The sequence below is a fragment of the Leptonychotes weddellii genome, chromosome X (assembly GCF_054177405.1).
Source record: "Leptonychotes weddellii isolate Sample4059 chromosome X, ASM5417740v2, whole genome shotgun sequence".
Lineage (NCBI taxonomy): Eukaryota > Metazoa > Chordata > Mammalia > Carnivora > Phocidae > Leptonychotes > Leptonychotes weddellii.
This window is the reverse complement of record NC_138385.1, coordinates 66,511,233-66,534,811: the sequence shown is the minus strand read 5'-3', so window position 1 is coordinate 66,534,811 and position 23,579 is coordinate 66,511,233. Positions and strand designations below refer to the sequence as shown.

Sequence of the window (23,579 nt, the reverse complement as noted above, 5' to 3'; positions counted from 1 at the left end):
CCACTGAGCCACCCAGATGCCTCACAAAATGACTTTTGAATAAAGACCTGAAGGGAGTAAGGGAGCAAGCCATATGGATATGAGGGAAGAGCATCACAATTACAGAGAATAGCAAGTACAAAAGCCCTGTGGCAGAAGTGTGCTTCTTATTGAAGCAATGGAGAGGAGGACAGTGTTCTGGAATGGAGAGAGTAGAGGGGACAGTGGGTCAGGCAATGGGCTCATGTAGTAGGGACTTGTAGGCCATCATAAAGGATGTTGGCTTTTCCTGAGTGAAAAACTGGGTGAAATCCATGGGACAGTTATGAATAGGGACATGATGTGACCTTAATTATGTCTCTGGCTGCTACTTCTGTTTCCCACTACACTCTTTTTCTTCTGCCCACTCCTTAAAGGTTGATGTTTCTGAGGCCTTCTTGCCTAGGCATTCTTCTCCCCTCACTTTCCCTTGTTGATCTTACACACCTCTAACAGCAAGCCAGATCCCTCTGCTGAGTTTCAGACCCCTCCCTCAAAATGCCTCCCTGTACTTTACTGGATAGCCTCCTTACATATTTCAAATTTCACATGCCCAAATTCAAACTCTCCCTCTGCCTGCACCCTAAACCTGCTCCCTCTCTTGGCAACTGGCACCGTAACTTCAGACTGAGTTTATATCCTGGTTGTGCCTGCCATTATTAGCTGTGGGATCTTGAGCATGTTACCTCTCCATGCCTCAGTTTCCTCATCCCTAAGGTGGGGATAAAAACTGTATGTACATCATAAGGTTATCAAAAGTAAATGAGTTAATCCATACAAGGTGTTTACAGCAGTGCCTGGTACACAGTTAAGTGTCTGTACGTGTTGCTATCACCATTCAAGTTATCATCATGTCCCATCGTTCTGTCTCCTGATTAGCTATCAGCTGTGCCCTGCTGTCATCCTTCCTGCCCCTGCCCTAATCCAGGCCCCTGTTACCTCTAACTGGGATTTATTGTCCTGTCTTCCTAACTGGGCTCCTGGCCTCTACTCTGTCCTCACCCAACTGGCCCTCCACACTACAGCCAGAGTGATCGTTTTAAAAACACAAATTGATCCTGTCAACCCTTGCTCAAAACCCCTCACAGGCTTCCTATTTTTCTTAAGGTATAGTTTAAACTTACCACAGTCTAAAAGGCCTTGCCTCTCTGGCCTCACCTCTGGCCTCTGACACACAGTGTCAGCTACATAATTGGTGAGGCCCGGTGCAAATCAAAATCAGGGGCCCCTTGTTCATAAAACAGGGGGGAAAAAAAGCTTTTTCCTTTCTTCTGCAGTCTCTCTCTCAACTTGTCATAGGGCTTTTTGTTATTTATTGTCATGTTCCCTTGGCATGAGAATACTCAAGGGGCAAGTACAGGCCACGGCCTGTGACTCAGTGCATAGGATGTATGCACCTAACCCTGACTCTCTTGCACTTGCATCCGGGCCTGGCGCCCCAGGCAGCCAACCGAGAACCTGTTTAGGGAGTAGGGAGGCTGCAGGAGGGAGGACCACATGTGAGCGAAAGCTCTAAGTCCCTAGGACACACTCCACTGTCCCACTGGATTTCACATACAATACACAAATTCAAAGGTAAAGTTATTAAGAATTTCAAGACAACAACGACAAAGCATTAAAACTCAAGCACGGGGTCCCCTTTCGAATGAGGCTCTGTGTGACTGGTCACACGCCCATGATGTCAGACCTGCTCTAAAAAGTCAGCTGGTCTCTCAGTGCCATGCTTTTTCTGGTCTCTGGATCTCATCACACATGGCTCCCTGTGCCTAGAACATTCCTACTCTTCCTCTTCCCTGCCACCATGGCACCCCCCACACACTATCCCTATTTCAACACTCACCATGTGGACTTGCAACTGCTCATTTACTTGCTATCTGCCCCCACTACATTTGGCAGACAGCACTGATCTTGTTCACCAGAAGTCTTCACCTTATCCATCTCCCAAGTCCTGTTTTTGTTTTTTTTTTTTGTTTTTTTTAAGATTTTATTTATGTATTTGACAGAGAGAGACAGCGAGAGAGGGAACACAAGCAGGGGGAGTGGGACAGGGAGAAGCAGGCTTCCCGCGGAACAGGGAGCCCGATGTGGGGCTCGATCCCAGGACCCTGAGATCATGACCTGAGCTGAAGGCAGACGCTTAACGACTGAGCCACCCAGGTGCCCCCTCCCAAGTCCTGTTTTATTTATTCTTCAACTCAATTCAACATTCATTGGGCTAGAGAATTCCTCACATCAGGAAGACAGATGGATGAAAACCAGACTTCTGGCTGCACTGTCTCAATAATTATCACCTGGGGGGCACCTGGCTGGCTCAGGTGGTTTAGTGGCTGCCTCAGTTGGTTAAGTGGCTGCCTTCGGCTCAGGTCATGATCCTGGGGTCCTGGGATCGAGTCCCACACCGGGCTCCCCCTGCTCTGCGGAGAGCCTGCTTCTCCCTCTGCCTCTGCCTGCCACTCCCCCTCTCAAATAAATAAATAAAATCTTTAAAAAAAAATTATCACCTGGGACCCAGGGTCCTAAATGTTAATTTGCTTCCTTAGTGAAGAGGCCAATTATCACAGCATCAGGTCTCAAGATTAAGATGAGTTATCCCCAACGTGTGCCACAGATCCTGGTACATGGTAGGCATTCAGCAGGATTTGTTAAAGGAGTGAATGCACAAATTCAATAAATACTGACTGAGAACAGCCACTGCCCTCATGAAGTGGACAATCTAGAGGGGGAGACGGGCAAGCGGTGCCAAAAGTTTCACAAGTGGCAAAAAGTAAAAGAGCAGGCTAAGGGGATGAGGGGAAAACGAATGAATTTGAAGCCTGCATAGAAGGAACTGAATAGAAAACTGAGCTATGAATGATACATATATCATCACATTTAATCTCCACAATCGGGGCATTCATACAGTATTCAGAGGCACTATAGCACAGAGGTTAAAAATAAAGCGTTGGGAGCCAAACTGCCTGGGTTTGAATCACCTCTGCCACTTACTGGATACACGAACTTAGATGGAGAGAAGAAGGCAACCTGACTAGGGACAGCAGGACCTGAAGTAGTGGGGGTCAACCGAGACCAGGAGAGCTGGACTTCTATTCCCACCTGTCAGTAACTAAGTAGCACCCCCTTCCCCTGCCACTAAAGTGCAGTGTCTAAAGAGGCCTGCAAAACCAGAAGATATAATAATACCCAGAATCTCATAACATAATACTCCAAATATCCAGGAGATCATGAAAATAAGCACTCGTTATACCAAGAACAAGGTAAATCACAACTTGAATGAGCAAAGGAAATCAATAATCTCAGTGCTGAGATGACACAGATGTTGGAATTATCTGAGGATTTTAAAGGTGTATCATAAAAATGCTTCAACGAACAATTACAAACATGCCAGAAACAAATGGATAGAAAATGTCAGCAAAAAATAGAGAATTTCTGAAAAGTAGAAGAGACAGAAAAGAACCAATGGCACTTTTAGAACTGAACGCTACAATAACTTTAATGGGAATTCATTGGATGGGCTCAACAGCGAAATGGAGACAACAGGAAAAAACAGTAAACCTGAAGATAAAACAGAGATTACCCGACTTGAACAACAGAAAGAAAACAGATTGAACTATGAACAACTCTGCACCAAAAAATTGGACAACCTACAAGAAATGGATAAATTCTTAGAAACATACAATCTACCAAGACTGAATCAGGAAAAAATAGAAAATCTGAACAGACCAATTACTAGTATGGAGACTGAATCAGCAACAACAACAACAAAACACTTCCAGTTAAGAATAGCCCAGGACCAGATGGCTTCACCAGGGAATTTTACCCAAATATTTAAAGAAGAATTAATTTCAATTCTTCTCAAACTCTTCAAAAATAATCAAAGAGGAGGGAAGAGTCTCAAACTCATTTTAGTAGGCCAGCATTATCCTGATACCAAAGCCAAATAAAGACACTAAAAAACACTACAAGAAAACTACACACTAATATCCCTGATGAATATAGATGCAAAAATTCTCAATAGAATACTAGCAAACTGAATTCAGCAGATTAAAATAAGCATTTACCATGATCAAGTGGGATTTATCCTTAGGATGAAAGGATGTTTCAATATAAGCAAATCAAGAAAGGTGATACATCACATTAATAGAATGAAAAAAAAATCATGTAATCATCTCAGAAAGCACAGAAAAAGTATCTGACAAAATTCAACATCTGTTCATATTAAAAAAAAAAAAACTCTCAAAAAACAGGCTATAGAAGAAATGTGCCTCAACATAATAAAGACCATATACAACAAGCCCACAGCTGACATCATACTCAATGGTGAAAGGTTGAAAGCTTTTCCTGTGAGATCAGGAACAAGACAAGGGTGCTCATTCTCACCACTCCTATTCAACACAGTACTAGAAATCCCCACCAGAACAATCAGGCAAGAAAAATAAATAAAAGGCATCAAAATTAGAAAGGAAGAAGTAAAATTGTCACTATTTGCAGATGACATGATTTTATATATAGAAAATTGTAAGATTCTCCACCAAGAAACTTAGATCTAATTAATGAATTCAGTAAAGTTACAGGTCACAAAATTAATATACAAAAATCAGTAACAGTTCTCTACATTAACAATAAATCATCTAAAAAAGAAATAAAGAAAATCAGCCCATTTACAACAGCATCAAAAATTGTAAAGTACTTAGGAATAAAAATAACCAAGAAGGTGAAAAATCTCTACAATGAGAACTATAAGACATCAATAAAAGAAAATGAAGATACAAATAAATGGGAAGATAACCTGTGTTCATGGATTGGAAGAATATCATTAAAATGTCCATACAAGGAACGCTTGTACACTGTTGGTTGGATTTTAAATTGGTACAGCCACTATGAAAAAAAGTATGGAGGTTCCTCAAAAAAGTAAAAATAAAACTACATGATGTAGTGATTCCACTTCTAGGTAAACATCCAAAGGAAACAAAATCGCTATGTTGAAGAAATATCTGTACCTCCATGTTCACTGCAGAATGGAAACAACCTAAGTGTCCCCCAAAAGATGAATGGACAAAGAAAATGTGACACACACCCACACCCACAAAATGGAATACTATTTTATTAAGCCATAAAAAAAGAAATCCTACTGTTTTCAACAACATGGATGGACCTTGAGAGCATTTTGCTAAATAAGTCAGTCAGAAAAAGATAAATAATATAGGATCTCATTTATACGTGGAATCTAAACAAAAAACAAAACAAGAAAACACAAACTCATAGAAAAAGAGCTAAGACCTGTGGTTACCAGAGGTGGGGGGATTGGGGATGGGGGAATTAGAGAAAGGTTGCCAAAAGGTACAAATTTCCAGTTACAAGGGATGTAATGTATGATATGAGGACTCTGGTTAACACTGCTATATGGTATATCTGAAAGTTACTAAGAGAGTAAATCCTAAAAGTTCTCATCACAAGCAAAAAAAAAAAAAAGAGTTTTGTTTTATTTTTTGGGGTATCTATATGAAGTGATAGATAGTAACCAAACTTACTGTGGTAATCATTTCATAATATATAAGTCAAGTAATTATACTCTATACCTTAAACTTACACAGTCCTATATGTCAATTATATCTTAACAAAATTTAAAGAAAAAATAGATTAAAAAATACAGAGCTTCAGCAACCTATAAAACTAAAACCAAAGACAATCTGAAATATTTCTACAATGAAAAATAGCGTAATCAAACTCCTGAACACAAAAGACAAAGGAAAAAAATTTTTTTTCAGAGAGAGTGAGCAAGCACGTGAGAGCAGAGTGGGGGGAGAGGGCATGGGGCAGCAGGGGAAGAGGGGAAGAGAATCTTAAGCAGGCTCAATCCCACAACCCTAAGTTCATGACCTGAGTGAAAATCAAGAGTCCGATGCTTAACTGACTGAGCCACCCAGGCACCTCCAAAGGAAAAATTTTTAAAGCAGTGATAAAGAAATGACACATTACCTAAAGGAGAACGCCAATTCAAGTGACTGAGGATCTCTCATCAGAAACTACAGAGGCCAAAAGGAAGTAGCACAATAGTTTTCAAGTGCTAAAGGAAAAGAACTAAAAACCCAGAATCTAATATCAAGTGAAAAGACCTTCAGGGGTGCCTGGGTGGCTCAGTTGGTTAAGTGTCTGCCTTCGGCTCAGGTCATGATCCCAGGGTCCTGGGATCAAGCCCCGCAACGGGCTCCCTGCTCAGCAGCCAGTCTGTTTTTCCCTCTCCCTCTGTGATCTCTCTCATTCTCACTCTCTCTCAAATAAATAAATATTTAAAAAAAAAAAAAGACCTTCAGGAATCCAAGGGAAAGCAAGACATTCTCATATGAAGGAAAAATAAGAGTATTTGTTGCCAGCAGACCTATCCTGAAAGAATGGCTAAATGAGGCTCTCTAAAAAGAAAGATAATGATAAAGGAAGGAATCTTTGGGAAGATCAGGAAGTAAGACAGAACAAGGGAAGGAGTAAAAACATGTGTACAGTATACTTTCCTGACCCTCTTGAGTTTTCTAAATCAAGTTTGACAGTTGAAACAAATATTGTAACACTATCTGATGTGCTTCTCAATGTATGTAGAGAAAATATTCAAGATAATTATATTATAAACAGGGAAGCATAAAGTAGTGTAAAGGGAAGTAAGGTTTCTACTCTTCAATCTAACTGGTAAGATGTCAATACCAGTTGATTGTGGTATGTTATGTATGTATTATGTTAGTACCTAGAGCAAGCACTGAAAAAGCTATACAAAGAGATATATTCAAAAACATAACAGGTAAGTCAAAGTGGAATTCTAGAAAATTCCACAGGAGGGTAGGATAAAGAAATCAGAGAAAAGAACAGAGGAAACAAACAGAAAATAAAACAAAACAAAATGACAGACTTAAGCCCTAACATATCAATAACTGCATTAAGTAGAAATGGTCTAAATATACCAATTAAAAGAGACAGGCAGGGCGCCTGGGTGGCTCAGTCGTTGAGCGTGAACTGCCTTCAGCTCAGGTCATGATCCCAAGATCCTGGGATCGAGCCCCGCATCGGGCTCCCTGCTCCGCAGGGAGTTTGCTTATCCCTCTCTCCCACTCCCCCTGCTTGTGTTCCTGCTCTCACTCTCTCTCTCTCTCTGTCAAATAAATAAATAAAATCTTTAAAAAGAAAAAAAAAAATAAAAGAGACAGGCAGAGTGGGTAAAAATAATACTCAACTATATGCTACCTACAAGAAACTCACTTTATATACAATGATGTAAACTGAAAGTAAAGAGATGAAAAAGGATATGCCATGCAACCTTTAATCCAAAGAAAGGAGTGGCTATCTTAATATCATATAAAGTAGACTTCCATGTAAAAGAATTACCAGAGACAGAGAAGGACATCATAATAATAACAAAAGGTCAATCCACCAAGACATAGCAATCTTAAATGCATATGCATCAAACAACAAAGCTGCAAAATATGAAGCAATAAATGATAGAACTGAAAGGAAATAGACAAATTGACACTTGTAGCTGGACACTTCAATACCTCCTTCTCAACACCTGACTGAACTAGATAGAAAATCAGCAAGGACAGAGAACAATTCAGCAATACCATCAACCAACAGGAGTAAATCGACATTTATAGAAAACTCAACCCAACAACAGCAGGATTCTTTTCATGTGACCATGGAACATTTACCAAGACAGAGCATATGCCAGGCCATAAAACAAACCTCAATAAATTTAAAGAAACTGAAATCATACAGAGTATATTCTCTGACCACTATGGAACCAAACCAGAAATCAGTAACAGAATAACAGGAAAATCTACAAACACTCGGAAACTAAACAACACTCTGCTATGCAATTCAAAGGTCAAACATGAAGTCTCTAAGGAAATTAAAAATTACATTGAACTAGGAGCACATGGGTGGCTCAGTCGGTTAAGCATCTGACTCTTGGTTTTAGCTCAGGTCATGATCTCAGGGTCATGCGTTCGAACCCAACATCGGGCTCCGCGTGGAGTCTACTTGAGATTCTCTTCCTCTCCCTCTGCCCCCCGCCCTCTCTCTCTCTCAAATAAATAAATCTTAAAAAAAAAAATTACACTGAACTACACAAAAAGGAAAACATATCAAAATTTGTGGAACACAGCTTTATCAGAACTAAGAGGGAAATTAGTAACGCTAAATGCTTACATTAGAAAACAGGAAAAGTCTCATATCAATAACTGAAGCTCCCACCTCAAGAAATTAGGTAAAGAGGAACAAAATAAACCCAAAGCAAGCAGAAGGAAACAATAAAGGCAGAAATCAATGAGATTGAAAACAGAAAGACAACAGAGAATTCCAATGAAACAAAAAACTTGTTCTTTGAAAAGATAACAAAACTGACAAATGTCTACCAAGGCTGAGAAAGAAAAAAAAGATAACAAATTTTCACTATCAGGAATGAAATATCACCACACAGCCAGCCTGTGGGAACACTGTGAACAATTCTACACACTTAATTTAACACCTGAGATGAAATGTATCAATTCCTTGGCAAACACAAACTACCACAACGTACCCGTACCCGATATTAAATATATAACTTTAATAGTCCTAAAACTATTAAATAAATATAATCCATAATTTTAAAATGATTACATTTTTAAAAGATTAAACAAAGTTAATTAGGCAAAGTATTTAGCATAGTGGCTGCCACATTAGCTAGTACTTGATAAACAAAGGCCATTATTATTTTTTTTATTATCATTTTATTTAAATCATCACAACCACTCTTGGGGAAACTGAGGCTTCACAGAGATGAAATCCTTTGCTAAAAAAGAGTCAGGATTCGAACCCAGTTCTGAAAGCAGTGCCATTTTCTCTAGAGTTTAGAATCACCCCCAGGGGATATGCCAACCAATACTTCCTTTATAGATAGGAAAAGTGCAAAGGGGTGAAGTTTTGCCAAAGCCCCAGACGTCAATAAATGCTCACCAACTAACTCTCCACCAGTGTACAACAATGATTCTCAAAAGTTAGCGTGCATCAGAATCTTCCTTTTCATTAGAGATTGCTGGATCCCAGCCCAGGAATTCACATTTTTAACAAATTCCGTTAATGAACCACACTTTGAGAATGGTGTACAATAATGATATGTTAGCCTGCCCATCCCCCAACATCAGAAGCTGTCACACTCCACAGAAAGGGAAGGAATTGAGACAGAATAATGCTCTAAATCAGTGGTTCTGAGGGTAGCCCCCACTCATCTACTAAATCAGAAACCCTGCAAGTGGGGCCTACCTATCTTGTCTTTTAATAGGTCTCCCACGTGATTCTGATGCATGCTAAAGTTTGAGAACCACTGTTCTACAAATCAAAGTGATTTGCAAAAACCCAGCCCTTTATAGTAGGAGAAATAAAGCTAATACCAACTTTTTTCCACTTTTGAGAATCTGGGCTCTGGAGCCAGCCAATTCTAAGTTCAAATCCAGAGTTAGAAAGTAATTCCATGAATTGTAGATTCTCACCAGCAAAATGAAATAGTCACCTTCCTTGTTATAACTTTTCCAGGAAGTAACCTGGCATTACTATTCCCTAACCAGACTTTAAGAAATCTAGCCTATGGAAGTCATCAGAAACGTGGACAGGTTTGTATCACCTATAGGCATTTGTGGGCTTAACTATTGTTAGCAACCATGAAACGTCCACAATATTGAGTCACTTTTCAATTGTGCTTAAGTACAATCTTATATGGAGCACTGTGAGCCTGGCATGTGTGTGTGCATGTGCATGCACACAATGCACTGAGTAAGCAAGAGCAACCCACCAAGGAAGGACCTGATTCTCAGCTGGCTTCCTTGTTTTCTGCTGGCCCATAGAGAGAAGCATGAAAAGAGATAAAAACTTGTCTCTTGCATAGAAAAAAAAAATTAAGGCAATTAACCTGTGTCAGGGTGTTCACAGAAACACAGAACTCACCACAGAAATGTGATTAAGGAGGAGACTGGCCCATAAACCCATTTCCATATTTGTAAATTTGGAATTCTTAAAGGCCTCTGTGGTGTTCATTGTAAGTGTCAAGTCTCTACTGGGCAACAATGTTCACCATAATGTTTTTCTTTTTGTTTTAACCAGCACCCCATATCAAAATGAAAAACATTTCCAGAATTCCCCAAGTTTCCCTCATATCACAATATTTTATTATAAAAAGGTAGAAATAATGTTAAGTATCCAACCACAGAGGAAATGACCAAGTAATTGATGATACATACATATGATGGGATATCAGAAATGAGGTTTAGAAGAATATTTGATGACCTGGTAAAATACATTATAATGTTAAGTAGGAATAAAAATCAGGCTACAAAATGGTATTTATAATACAATCTTGTGTTATTAAAATACAGTTTCATATTGTAAGTCAAAAGACAGGCGTTAATGCAACGAAACATTTAACAGCGGATTACGCAGGACAGCAGATTCATAGATTATTTTTATTTCCTTCTTTTATTATTTTTGTCTTTTCTACAATGAGCATATCTCACATATATAATCAGGAAAGAACTTAAAATATTATTTAAAAAATATCTAACTTTCAGGGTTGGGTGTGGATTGAAATAATTTATGCAAAGTCTCTGTCATAGGGCCTGGCACATGAGAAAGCATTTGTTCCAGTTTTCTGTTCCTAGACTGTGCAGTTACGCAGGATGGAATTCACTTTCCAGGTTTGAACCTACACACTTCTCACATAATCCAAAGCAAAGGCCACAGGCAATAGCCTTTTTTAAGAAGACACATTCATTCATTCATTCACTCACTCACTCACTCACACATTCATTCATTCATTCAAAAATGCACTCAGTATCTATGACATATTTAGCACTGAACTAGGTTCTGGGGATACCAAAACTGAAAAGATGATATCTCTGCCCTCAAGTAGCTCTGGCTAATGAGGGACACAGGTGTATTTATGACTATGATATGATGAAATAATTACTTTCAATAAAGATGTACACAAAGGGCAATGGGGACCAGGAGGAAGGAGGCCTTTTACAGAGGAGGTATACGCTGTGAGTTGTAAAAGGGAGGACATTAGTGGGAATAGCACGCACAAAGAAAGAGGCATAAAGGAGTATAAAATTTTCCCAGAACTATAAGTAGTTCAGTCTTGCTGGGACATAAAGAAAGAACCGGGAGGAGGAGTGGCGGGAAATAAGACTGAACAAGTAGATCACAAAAGGTCTTGTCTGTTACACAAAGGAGACTGAATTTTATTCTGTAGGGGAACCACCAAAAGAATTTTAAACAGAGGAGTGACTTGATCAGCACTAGCAAAGATACCAGGAATCCTGAGAATCATCTTAATCCCGCTGATTTCCAGAGGAAAGAAGGCGGCCCCATCCTCTAGGTCTGTCCTCTCTTAAATGAAATAACATGAAGCAGCAAACAGAACTCCACACCTGGCACACAGTAAATACTCAATAAAGATCAGCTGAACATGAATGTGAATGTGCTGCATGGGGCAATCCCTGCTGAGAGCACAATTTTAGCAGTACCAGCACCTTCAGTTTGGTCTTGGGTCAAACAATAGAAACTCATTTGGAAGGGACTAGCGACAACTGAAAATTGTAGAATCTAACACGCAACAGGAGAAGGGCACCATATACTGTTCTGTTGTACTCCAGGGCAGAAATTCCTCTCATGGCTTTCTTTCCATAGCTGGGATTTAAGTCCCAATAATGGGATAACATCGGTTTTTTTCCCCACACACTAACCTACCTCTCTGGGATCCTGGGTGACAGGTGCTTATGCGCACACATGGTTAACTGGAGGAAGTTCATTAGTGGTTTTACTCCTGCTGTTTTACCCAATATCTCTTCTGCTTAACTCAATAAGTTGAATGGTTCTGCAGATAAATACTGAAGAAATATAAATACTATTGCATTTCTGCCTCCACTCACTGAGTGCATGCAAAATGCTTTAAGTAATCAGGACAGATGTATTAGATATATTTTATAGGCGAAGACAATGGGACTCAGAGAGGCAAAGCAATTTACCCAAGGACACTCTGATATTAAGTTGCAAAGCCACAAGGGAAAGCCATATTTATCGGACTCAGTTATCTCAAGAATAGGGTACTGTATCCTACAAAGTCGGAGTCTAAGGCAAAACAAAATTGCCAGGATACAAAAATGATACATTCTGTGAGGCTGAAAAAATATTTTGTAAATTAAACTCAAAAGGGAGCAAAGAAGAAACATATATGGGAAAAGAGAAAAAGGGGAGAGAGACACCAGAAGCCAACGTCAGCTAGGCCCTGGTCTGCAAGGAGGGATGAGAGAACCTGGGTCTGGGAGGTGGGTTGGAGGTAATTCTTCGCCCCCGAGTTGTGCAGGGGCGGGGAGGGTGTTTGAGAGCGGGAACCTGAAACAGGGCCGAGAAAGGAGCAAGTGAGCACCTGTCCAGCCTGGCCTGCCCCCCTTACCTGCCATGAAACCAGTCCTGGCACATGTCACACTCGATCATGAAGCGGGTCACATCATAAGGCAGCCGGCAGAGGCAGTACACTGGCACTGAGGCCATCTTCGCCCGGCCTTGGAGCGCTCGGCGGCGGGCCAGGTTCGTAGCGTCAAGAGAAGCAGGAGGCAGCAGCACGCGTCCTTTCTGGACGATGGCTGGGCACAAACAACACTTTTTACCTAGTGAAACAGCTCCCCCGGGGGTGCCAACCCGCAGTTCACGAATGGGCAGTTAGCGCTGCCGGGATGCAACACAGCTGGTGTGGCTGTAGGGGGCAATCGGAGAAAAGTCCACCCGCCTCCAGAATTTCCTTAACAAATAAAGGACGGCGTTCGACCGTCGAGGGTTTTGTGTGTGTGTGTGTGTTTTTCCCCTCCCTACCTCCTTCGGGCCCCCAGAGTCAGTGATAACTTCTTTCCGGGTTTCAGGGAAATATCTGACGCCTTTTCAGGAAGCTTCTTTAATCCCTCACGGTACCCTCTCCTTGCTCACACCTTTCTTCCTAGGGCTCTATTATGACGCAAACCAGAGCCTGAATGGGCCGGGGTACCTCAGAAAAAGCCCCTTCTCTCATCCCCAAAATCTCTCTAGGGGCAACGAGAGAGAGATGAGGGATCCCTGGAAGTTGGCTCAGATTACTCGAGAATTACCTCGATGCCTTCAGGAACAAGGCAAACAAGACTAGGCGCCCAACTCAAATCACAGTCCTGGGGTCGTGCTGAGAGTTTAAATGGTCTTCTCCTTCACTCTCAAAATCATTCCATTCCCGAAAGAGTATCATCACCCCAACAAATGAAATAAATCTTAATTTCAGAACTGATCCGATCGTCCTCTACTTCAAAGACGACAGGGCTCCCGTTGCACCCCCAAAACTAAAAAGGATCTCCTCCAAACCCCTGAAACTGACTAGAATTTCTTCACACTCCTGCAACTAAGCAAGGATTTTTTTTGCCTCACCGATCAGAAGCCGGCAGGCAGCATTTCCTCACAGCCCCCTCAAAGTGAGGAGGACTCCCTTGTCCCCCAAAACTGACAGAGATCTCATCACAGATCCCAAGACTGACAGGAATATTCTTGCAGCCCCCGAAACTTACGAGATCTCCTCACGCCTCCCAAATGACAGGAACCTCCTCACGCCCCAAACCTGACAAGAACGTCTTTCGTCCCAAGCCCTACAGAGACCTCCTCATCTGCAAAGCTGCAGGGATTGCTCACACTCGCGGAGTTCAGTTCCAGCGACGCGCCGGCTGCTGGGCTCGCTCTGGAGCGCCTGGGCGCCTAGCTCAGCGGACGATCGGCCAGCAGTTCCGGCCCCACCGGCAGCGCGCGCCGAATTCTGGGATCGTCACGGCAACGCTGCGAACCTTGCTCGCCTTCCCCCAGAACCACCCGCTGGGTCGTGCGGCCCTAGGCGCCGGGCGGTGCTTCAGGGCAGGTTTCCCCACGGTTTTGCCCCGGGCCCGGCGTTAGGGCCTACTGGAGCCCGCGGTTCGGGCCTAGTCCGGTGGCCGCCCGGTGAACAAGCAAACAGCGTCGTCGCTGGGCCAGCAGGAGATCGCCGCGAGCAAACCAACCAGGAATGAGATGCGCCGGCGGCCAGGTCGGAGGGAAAACTGCCCGGAAAGCCGCCGGGAGAAGACCGGTGGCGGTAGTAGGCGATTCGAAGTAGTCAATAAAGTTTATTCAAAACAAGGAGGAAGTTGAAGCGGAGAGGGGAGGAGAAATACGGGGTAAACAGCTACCATATTGAGAGTGGCGGCGCCGCCGCGGGGAGGCTATCCGACCGCCATCTTATGAGGGCTGGGCACACGAGGTAACCGCGGCAGAGGCGGGGAAGGGAGGCTAGCGGCTCCCGCGTGACGCCAGCAGAGGCGGGGCACCACCTTGAGAAAAGGGGACGGGATTCGGCTACCTCTGGACCTGCTCCTTTCCTCTAGGTAGCCAATCGACGCTGAGGACCTTAAGCCACCATCTTAGGCGAGGCAGTCGCTTGGCTCCATTTTGAGTGGGGCCAGAACCCTCCCAGCCTTCCTCCTCCTCCTCCGGGTAAATGAGGAGTTAAGCACCCCCACCCCCACCCCGGCACCAACACACACACATACACACACCCCCACACACACACACCCTCCCACACACACACACACACACTCCCTCCCTCCTCCTCCTCCACCCCCTCCTCTCCCTTCGCGCCTTCTTGTCCTATGAGAGGAGGTGAACTCAGTGACTGCAAACTGCAAAACTAATGGGTGGCGGCGGGGGCGGGCTTCGGCCAGGGAAGGGGTGGAGTACTCACAGCAGCTCCTGTTCTTTGAGCACGTTCAGCGGGCTAGGCTGTTCTGCACGGTCTCCGAAACGTTTATTCTTCACCCTGTAAGGAGAGCTCTGTTATTATCCCCAGGTGAGGACACGGACTTAGGGAAGACAAGTGGCTTGAATTTCAGAGCCAGGAAGTTGAACTTTGCACCCTCTACCTTCCCCGCGTTCTGTCTTTGGTCCCTCAGTCGGTCCCTCAATCCTAGTTCCTCCATAAAGCTGCTGTCGACTTCCCAACTCCTCTGAACTCTCTTTTCTTTGACTCTACTGTTTCGGTTCAGTTTGCTTCAGATACAGTGCAAGGATTTTCGTGCCCAAGTCCCAGGATTTTCTGACTACAGCCTGCGGGTGGGGTGGGAGAAGAGGTTAAATGAATGGAACTCCACACACATGCTTCAAGATGGCGCTGGTGTTTCCTGACATTCTAGAATATTCTCTAGGAATCCTCATTATTTCATTTTCTTAAAGGGTCCCACCACTTTAAACAAAATATGTGTGTGCACACCAATTTCCTAAGTGGTGGTGGCTTAGGCCCTGGGGATACAATGTTGAAGAGGGACTCTGCAGTGGGGAAATTGCCAGCCAGGGCAGGAGACAAGCTTGCGAGTCAACAATTGGATTACAAGGTCCAGTAAGCACACAGGTACCTCTTGCAAAGTGCAAAAATAAAGTCAGGAAAGTGCATCAGAAGCTGCTTACTCCTGTCAAAGTAGGTTTCAGGGAGACCTGAAGGTTCTCTAAATTAACAAGCAAGAGCATTGTAGATAAAAGGATCAACATGTGCAAATGCATGGAGGCACATGGGAAAACATTTACAAAGAGACGTTAAATATTAGATTTTATCCTGTAAGCAATAACAAACCACTGAAAGTGTTTGAGCGAGAGCAACTGAGTCACATTTTTGTCTTAGCCAGGGGAAAATCAAGGTTCAGTGGGACCTGAAGCTTGTACAGTTTGTGAGGTAGGACTTTAAGAAAAGAATATAGACTTGTGAGTACAAAATTAGGCTCAAAGGTAGACAGAGTATTTCTAGAAGCTATTCCTACACCTGGGTAATAACTATAAATAGAAGAGATACAATGGCTCACTAAACCCAAACTAAATGTAACCCCTAAATCAACTTCCACTTAGCTGAGTCTCAAAAATGTCAGGCAGCTCCAACACCACCTAATACAAGAGAAAGTGTAACTGACTAGGAGGAAACCAGTGGAAGGGGAAAGCAGTTTTAACCAATTGTGCCTTAAATAGAGTTTGCAAACTTTATAAAAACCTATGACCATGTGACCATATGACAAGTGATAGGTCCTGCAGCTAAAGCTTTCTTAGCTTCACAAGGAGGCAGGAGGGGGCTCGCTTTGGCCATAATAAAATTGGAAAGACACAAAGAAGATTAACATGGCCCCTGCACAAGGATGACATGCAATGTTATGAAGTCTTCCATAATAAAAAGGAAAAATGAAGGGAGACAGGAGGGAGGAGGCTGTTGCATTAGTAATGAAAAAAAGATGAGGCCTGAATCAGGACAGCTGCCACACAGGTAGAAAAGGATTAGATAAGTGGTATATTTTGGAGATTTAATAGGCAGGGCTTGGGTACTAATTGAAAATAGTAGGTGAAGGAGTGAAAGGAGTGTAAGTTCATTTCTGGGTTGGGTGTCAGGAGTGGATAATGGTGCCATTGACTGAACTAGAGTGCACAGAAGGAAAAGCAGGTATGGTGGGGAAGAAGAAACTAAGTTCAGTTTGGAGCACGTTGAGTTTAAGTGTGTGGGGGACATTAATTCACTGACCCAGAAATTCTTGAGCATCTACTATGCACCAGGCACCATGCTAGGTGCTGAGGATGTAGTGGTAACCCAGATAAGATCCTGGCCTCCATGGACCTGACATTCTACTTGGGGATCAGTCAATAACCAAACAAATACAGTTTCATTCATATATTTATTGAGCACCTGCTATATACCAGTCACTGTTCTAAGCACCGGGGACTCAAGGCAAACACAAAAAGACCAGGTCCCTGCCCTCCTGTGATTCACATTCCAGCTAGGGAAATAGACAATAAGGTGAGTCAAACGCGAGAATCTCAGATTGCAGTGAGTGCTATGAGGAAAATAAAGCAAGTAATGAGATAGAGAAAGATTCAGGTAGAAGTTAGTTTGTTTTAGATAGGGTACTCAAGGAAGGCCTCTTGGAGAAGGTGACATGTGATCTGAGATCTGAACAATACGAAGTGACCAGGGACAGGGCAGAAGGAATAAAAAGTGCAAAAGTCTTTTTTTTTTTTTTTAAAGATTTATTTATTCACTTGAGAGAGCGAGAATGAGAGAGAGTACATGAGAGGGGGGAGGGTCAGAGGGAGAAGCAGGCTCCCCGCCGAGCAGGGAGCCCGATGCGGGACTTGATCCTGGAACTCGGGACTTGATCCTGGAACTCCAGGATCATGACCTGAGCCGAAGGCAGTTGCTTAACCAACTGAGCCACCCAGGCGCCCAAAAGTGCAAAAGTCTTAATGTGGTGGTGGGGGGAGGGCAGTTCAGGGCGCCCTTTCAATAACACTTCCTGAGCATTTATGATGGACTGGCCCAGATACAGGGGGTGCCTGGGGTGGGGTCTCCAGCCATGAATAAGAGACCCTGTATTTACCCTTAAGGAGTAGACAGTCTAATGAGGGAGTCTAGGTTCATTGAACAATACAAGGCCGAAAAAAGTCAAACCCTAAGTTCTGCCTATACAGGTATCAGCAACATGTGTGGGAACAAAGAGCCACAGTTGATTCAAACGTGTTCGGTTGGTATGTCGGGAAAGCCTTCACAGGAGCTGGCGTCTGACCCAGGTATAGTAGTACTCATCCCTGAAACTTCCTCCCCAGTGTTCTCGGGAGGTGGGGTGGGGGTGCTAAAGGATAATGGGAAAGGCAAAGCTGCAGGGAGGCTGCCCTGGAGTCTTTCCTCCCCTACCCCACCTCCACTTAACAGTTATAAAAATTTCCTTTTAGGGGCGCCTGGGTGGCTCAGTCCTTAGGTGTCTGTCTGCCTTCAGCTCGGGTCATGATCCCAGGGTCCTGGGATCAAGCCCTGCACGCGAGCCCCGCATCGAGCCCTGCATCGGGGCTCCCTGCTCAGCGAGAAGCCTGCTTCTCCCTCTCCCACTCCCCCTGCTTGTGTTCCCTCTCTCGCTGTCCCTGTCTCTGTGTCAAATCAATAAATAAAATCTTTTTAAAAAATAAAAATTTCCTTTTAACTGTAGAAGCAATACTAAGTGCCTTCCCAATGTAAACATTCAGACAGGCTGAAGATACCCCTGCCCACCACTCAATCCCTGTTTACTTCCTTAGAGGGAACCTCAGTGGCCTCTTTTCCAATTCATCTCTCTGCATATGTTATGTACATTTAACTGTTGAGATGCAAAATGAGAAGGGCTAAAGTGGACTATAAAGTACGGGAGAAAGAAGGGAAAATGGAAAAAATAACATGAGGAAGAACAGGCTTGCTCCAAAACAGACTGAGAAGTACAAGGACAGTGAAAACAAAAGAAAAATAATGACAAAAGAAAAATAAAGATAATAACATTATCTGAGGACTTACTATGTGCTAAGCACTGTTCTAGGCTCCTTACATGCATGTGTTAACTCACTCAGTCCTTAAAGCAACCCTATGAGTTAGGGACGGGTACTATTCCCCATTTTAAGGATAAGGAATTACAGGCATATCTTGAAAATATGGTGGGTTCAGTTCCTAAACACTGCAATAAAGTGAATATCATGATAAAGTGAGTCAAATGAACTTTTTGGTTTTTCAGTGCATATAAAAGTTATGTTTACACTATACTAGTCTATTCAGTGCGCAATAACAGTATGTCTAAAAAACCAACATAGATACCTCAATTTAAAAATACTTTATTGTTGGGGCTCCTGGCTGGCTCAGTCAGTAGAGCGTGTGACTCTTGATCTTGGGGTCATGAGTTCAAGCTCCATGTTGAGCACAGAACTTACTTAAAAAAATACTTTATTGCTAAAAAATGCTAACAATCATCTGACCTTTCAGCGAGTTGTAATCTTTTTGGCGGTGCAGGGTTTTGCCTCAATGTTGATGGCTGTTGGCTGATCAGGGTGGTAGATGCTGAAGGCTGGGGTGGCTGTGGCAATTTCTTAAAATAAGACCACAATGAAGTTGGCCACATTGATTGACTCTTCCTTTCAGAAATGATTTCTCTGTAGCATGTGGTGCCATTTGATAGCATTTTGCCCACAGTAAAATTTCTTTCAAAAGTGAAGTCAATCCCTCAAGCCTTGCCACTGCTTATCAACTAGGTTTATGTCATATTCTAAAGCCTTTGTTATTCCAACAGTCTTCACAGCATCTTCACCGGGAGTAGATTCCGTCTCAAGAAACCACTTTCTTTGCTCATCCATAAGAGGCAACTCACCCATTAATTTTATCATGAGATCATGGCAGTTCAGTCACATCTTCAGGTTCCACTTCTAATTCTAGTTCTCTTGTGGTTTCCACCACATCTGCAAGTACTTCCCCCACTGAATTCTTGAACACCTCAAAGTCAAACGTCATCCATGACTTAAAAAAAAAAAAAAATAGCTTGCATTTTATTTAAAACCAACCAAGCACTGATAAAAATATCTATCACGGCAGCTGTGATTGCACATCAAACCTTAACAGTAAGAACTTGGCATGGAATTCATTCTTCACATCATGTGCTGGGCCTGGCAGAAGACACCCACCTCCACCAGAGCCTCAGAGGAAGAATGAGACCCCTGGTAGAAAGGGCTCAGGTGGCAGGCACTCTGCCCTTCTCCAAGCTCTGAAGGGAAGGGGCCCTGTAGCTCTGATTGTCTGCTCTGCCACCTGGGTGGATCCTGATCAGCAACTCCTTAGTATTGAAGAACCATCTGGAGCTGTGCAGACAGGATTAGTCCCCCTTTCTCCTTCAGTATCTCTGAAATCCCCCCAGGGGATCTGACGGCCATTGCAGGTTCCGCGGTATAGGCACAAGCCTATGAAGCAGTCACCTTTTCTTTGGCTGAAGGGGGATCAAGATTCTGATAGGGAAAACTCTCTGCTTGGAACCAACTTCTTCTAAACTCTTGTTAATGTTGATATGTTGACTTCTTCCCATGAATCATGAATGTTCTTAATGGCATCTAGAATGGCGAGTCCTTTCTGGAAGGTTTTCAATTTACATTACCTAGATTCATCAAAGAAATCACTGTGGCAGCTATATTGTTAGGAAAGGTACTTCTTAAATAATGACTTGAAACTTGAAATTACTCCTTGATTCATGGGCTAGAGAATGGATGTTGTGTAGCAAGCATGTAAACAACATTAACTTCATTGTACATCTCTATCAGAAATGTTGGGTGACTGGGTACATTGTCTTTTGGAAAGGAATCTTTTTTTCTGAGCAGTAGGTTTCCATAGTGTGCTTAAAATATTCAGTAAACCACGTAAACAGATGTGTTGTCATCCAGGCTTTGTTCCACTTATAGAGCACAGGCAGAGTAGATTTAGCATCATTCTTTTTTTTTTTTTTTAAGTAAACTATGCCCAATGTGGGGCTCAAACTCATGACCCTGAGATCAAGAGTTGCATGCTCTACCAAATGAACCAGCCAGGCACCCCATTAAGGGCCCTAGGATTTTCAGAATGGTAGATGAGCCTTGGCTTCAGCTAAAAGTCACCAGCTGCATTTGCATCTAACAAGAGTCAGCCTGAAGCCAGAGATTGGCTTCTCTTCTCTAGCTATGAAAGTCCTAGATGGCATCATCTTCCAATCAAAAGCCATTTTGTCTGCACATTTACTGTAGCCACCTTCATGAATTACCTTAACTAGATCTTCTGGAGAACTTGCTGCAGCTTCTACATCAGCACTTGCTGCTTCACCTTACACCTTTGTGTTCTGGAGACTACTTCTTTCCTTAAACCTCATGAACCAACCTCGGCTAGCTTCAAACTTTTCTTCAGCAACGTCCTCAGCTCTCTCAGCCTTCACACAACTGAAGAGTTAGGGCCTTGCTCTGGATTAGGCTTTGCCATAAGGGAATGTTGTAGCTGGTTTGATCTTCTATCCAGACCACTAAACTTTCTCCATATCAGCAATAAGGCTGTTTCACTTTCTTTTCTTCTTAATAAAGATTTTACTTATTTATTTGACACAGAGAGAGAGAGAGAGCACAAGCAGGGGGAGTGGAAGGCAGAGGGAGAAGCAGACTCCCCGCTGAGCAGAGAGCCTGACGTGGGGCTCAATCCCAGGACCCTGGGATCATGACCCGAGCTGAAGGCAGACGCTTAATGGACTGAGACGTCCAGGCGCCCCAAGGCTGTTTCTGATCATTTATGTGTCCACTAGAGTAGCAATTTTAATTTCCTTCCAAAACTTTTCTTTTGCATTCACAATTTGACTGTTTGGTGCAAGAGGCCTAGCTTTCAGCCTGTCTTGGCTTTCAACATGTCTTCCCCACTAAACTTAATCATTTTTAGCTTTTGATTTGAAGACCTGTAACTCTTCCCTTCATTTGAACACTTAGAGGACATTGTAGGGTTATTAACTTACCTAATTTCAATATTGCTGGGAATGGGGAGGCCTGAGGGGAATGAGAGAGGTGGGGAACGGCTGGAGGGTGGAGCAAACAGAACACACACAATATTTATCAATTAAATTTCCTGCCTTATATGGGCACAGTTCATGGTGCCCCAAAACAATGACAATAGTAACCTCAAAGATTGCTAATAAGAGAGCACCGTAACAAATATAATAATAATAATGAAAAAGTTTGAAGTATTGTAAGAATTACCAAAATGTGACACAGAGACACAAAGTGAGCAAATGATGTTGGATAAAAGGGCGCAAATAGATTTGGTGGATGTAGGGTTGCCACAAACCTTCAATTTAAAAAAAAAAATCAAGGGCGCCTGGGTGGCTCAGTTGGTTAAGCGACTGCCTTCGGCTCAGGTCATGATCCTGGAGTCCCTGGATTGAGTCCCGCATAGGGCTCCCTGCTCGGCAGGGAGTCTGCTTCTCCCTCTGACCCTCCCCCCCTCATGTGCTCTCTCTCTCTCAAATAAATAAATAAAATCTTTAAAAAAAAAATAAAAAAATAAAAAAAATCAAGAACAAAAACACAAAAACAACACCCTACTATATGCAAAACACAATAAAGCAAAGTGCAATAAAATGAGGTATGCCTCCCTAGAGACTTTACCACTTGCTCGAGGTCATATAGCTAGTCCATATCCAAGATGGAGTTCCTGGTGATACAGGTCCAGAGTCTATGCCCCTCACCACTCCATTATTCCACTAGTTGGATTTAAAAACAACTGGTGTTTCTAAGATCGATGTAGTGGGGGGGAAGGTAATCAACCATTCTTCGCATAATTTGAATCACAGAAAGCAAAATAGGGTTTACACTCACTTGGGATAAAAACTAGCAGGATGGTCCCTCAGGTGCCAAACTAGGTAGGTTAAGGACACCAACCCACTCCTCCAGGGCTTGCCTTAAGAATGTGCCACCTGTGGGGTTGCTGTCTTGACATTCTTAATAATTTTGTCTTTGAACTTGAGTCTTGTAATTGTAGTCCAACATGACTATGGAGTATACACACGAACGGTAGAGATACACTGGATGGCAATGTGCACAGCACGGGGGCACGGTAGGTTATGTGCGTGCTGAGCGGTTGGTCAGGCTGCCTGGTGTGCACGAGCACATCTGGGGCAGTCCGGGGCACCATGCAGCCCAGAGGGGAGACAGTGGGCCAGCGACCATGGTGGCCGCGGTAGCAGAAGCAGCTGTGGTGGTGGGGCGGCTATAGCCCCAAGAGAGAGGATGGCTTCTGCCTAGAGGCGGTGATGGGGCCCGGGGTGAGAGGCAATCTTGCCCTTCTGTCAGCTGAGTGTGTCCTGGCAGCGTCTGCACAAATATGAACTCTGGCTTGAGCACTGGGACTGCTGGTGCCAGGGCAGTAAACTTTGTCAGGAAATTGTTACAAAATAAAAGTGTATGCAAGGACGGTGCAGTACGGTACATCGGGAGTTACAATTCTCTGAAGAGTTTAGAATCTCTGGTTTTGAAAACTGCTGCAACACTGCAGCGAATAACCGCAGGCATAAAAATGGAAATGAAATTTAAAGATCATCACATTAGGCACATTTGATGAAAGCTTCTGATGAGCTGATTATTAATGAGGAAGACAGTTTAAAAGTGTTTTCCTTGTAACTGAAGATACAGTGCTAGAATACATAATCAGGCATTTTGAGTTATAAATAAATTGTGGAGCCATTTTCCATGTCTTGTATGACCCTGTCTTAGTCTGTTTAGGCTGCTATAGCAAACTTTTATTTCTGGAGGCTAGGAAGTCCAAGAACAAGGGCTTGGCAGATTCAGTGTCGGGTGAGAGCCCACGTTCTGATTCATATCTATGGCCATCTTCTTGCTGTGTGGTGGAAGGGGTGAAGGAGCTCTTTGTGGTCTCTTTTATAAGGGCACTAATCCCATTCATGAGGGCTCTGCCCTCAAGGCCTAATCATTTGCTAAAGGCACCACTTCCTAATACTATCACATTGGGGGTTAGGATTTTAACACATAAAGCTGGGGACGGGGACACAAGCATTCAGTCTATAGCAGACCTCCGCAAGTTACAGGAAATGTCAGAGGAAACCCCAAATGCCATTGTATAAATTTATATCTAAAATTCAATTCAGACTTTCACAAAAGTGATTTGTATGAAGAGTTAATTTTTTTTT

The 23,579-nt window shown here is 43.1% G+C and overlaps 1 protein-coding gene, 1 long non-coding RNA gene and 1 other non-coding gene across 10 annotated transcripts in view; 2 read left to right on the top strand and 1 right to left on the bottom strand.

Moving 5' to 3' along the window:
• The window catches only part of PHF8 (PHD finger protein 8), a 94,904-nt gene extending 80,575 nt beyond the window's left edge, over positions 1-14,329 (bottom strand). For 2 of the 7 annotated variants that reach the window (XM_081808844.1, XM_081808846.1), the window contains exons 1-2: positions 13,611-14,328; positions 12,482-12,671 (exon numbers count right to left, since the gene is read on the bottom strand). In XM_081808844.1, the coding sequence (XP_081664970.1) occupies positions 12,482-12,579 (98 nt within the window). In that variant the 5' untranslated portion in view covers positions 12,580-12,671; positions 13,611-14,328. Of the gene's footprint in view, positions 1-11,775; positions 11,916-12,481; positions 12,672-13,610 lie in introns of those variants that run through there. The other 5 variants (XM_081808840.1, XM_081808841.1, XM_081808843.1 and 2 more) reach the window with 5 other exon arrangements.
• A 393-nt stretch (positions 14,330-14,722) lies between these two features.
• LOC115939765 (uncharacterized) overlaps positions 14,723-23,579 on the top strand; it is a 15,768-nt gene continuing 6,911 nt past the window's right edge. Inside the window, exons 1-3 of one of the 2 annotated variants that reach the window (XR_004074540.2) lie at positions 14,723-14,914; positions 17,563-17,661; positions 17,824-18,049. This is a non-coding gene — a long non-coding RNA (uncharacterized LOC115939765). Of the gene's footprint in view, positions 14,915-17,562; positions 17,662-17,823; positions 18,050-23,579 lie in introns of those variants that run through there. The other variant, XR_014141325.1, reaches the window with a different exon arrangement.
• Positions 16,168-16,276, top strand: LOC115939767 (U6 spliceosomal RNA). The gene has a single exon (XR_004074542.1). It is a non-coding gene; the product is annotated as a U6 spliceosomal RNA (small nuclear RNA).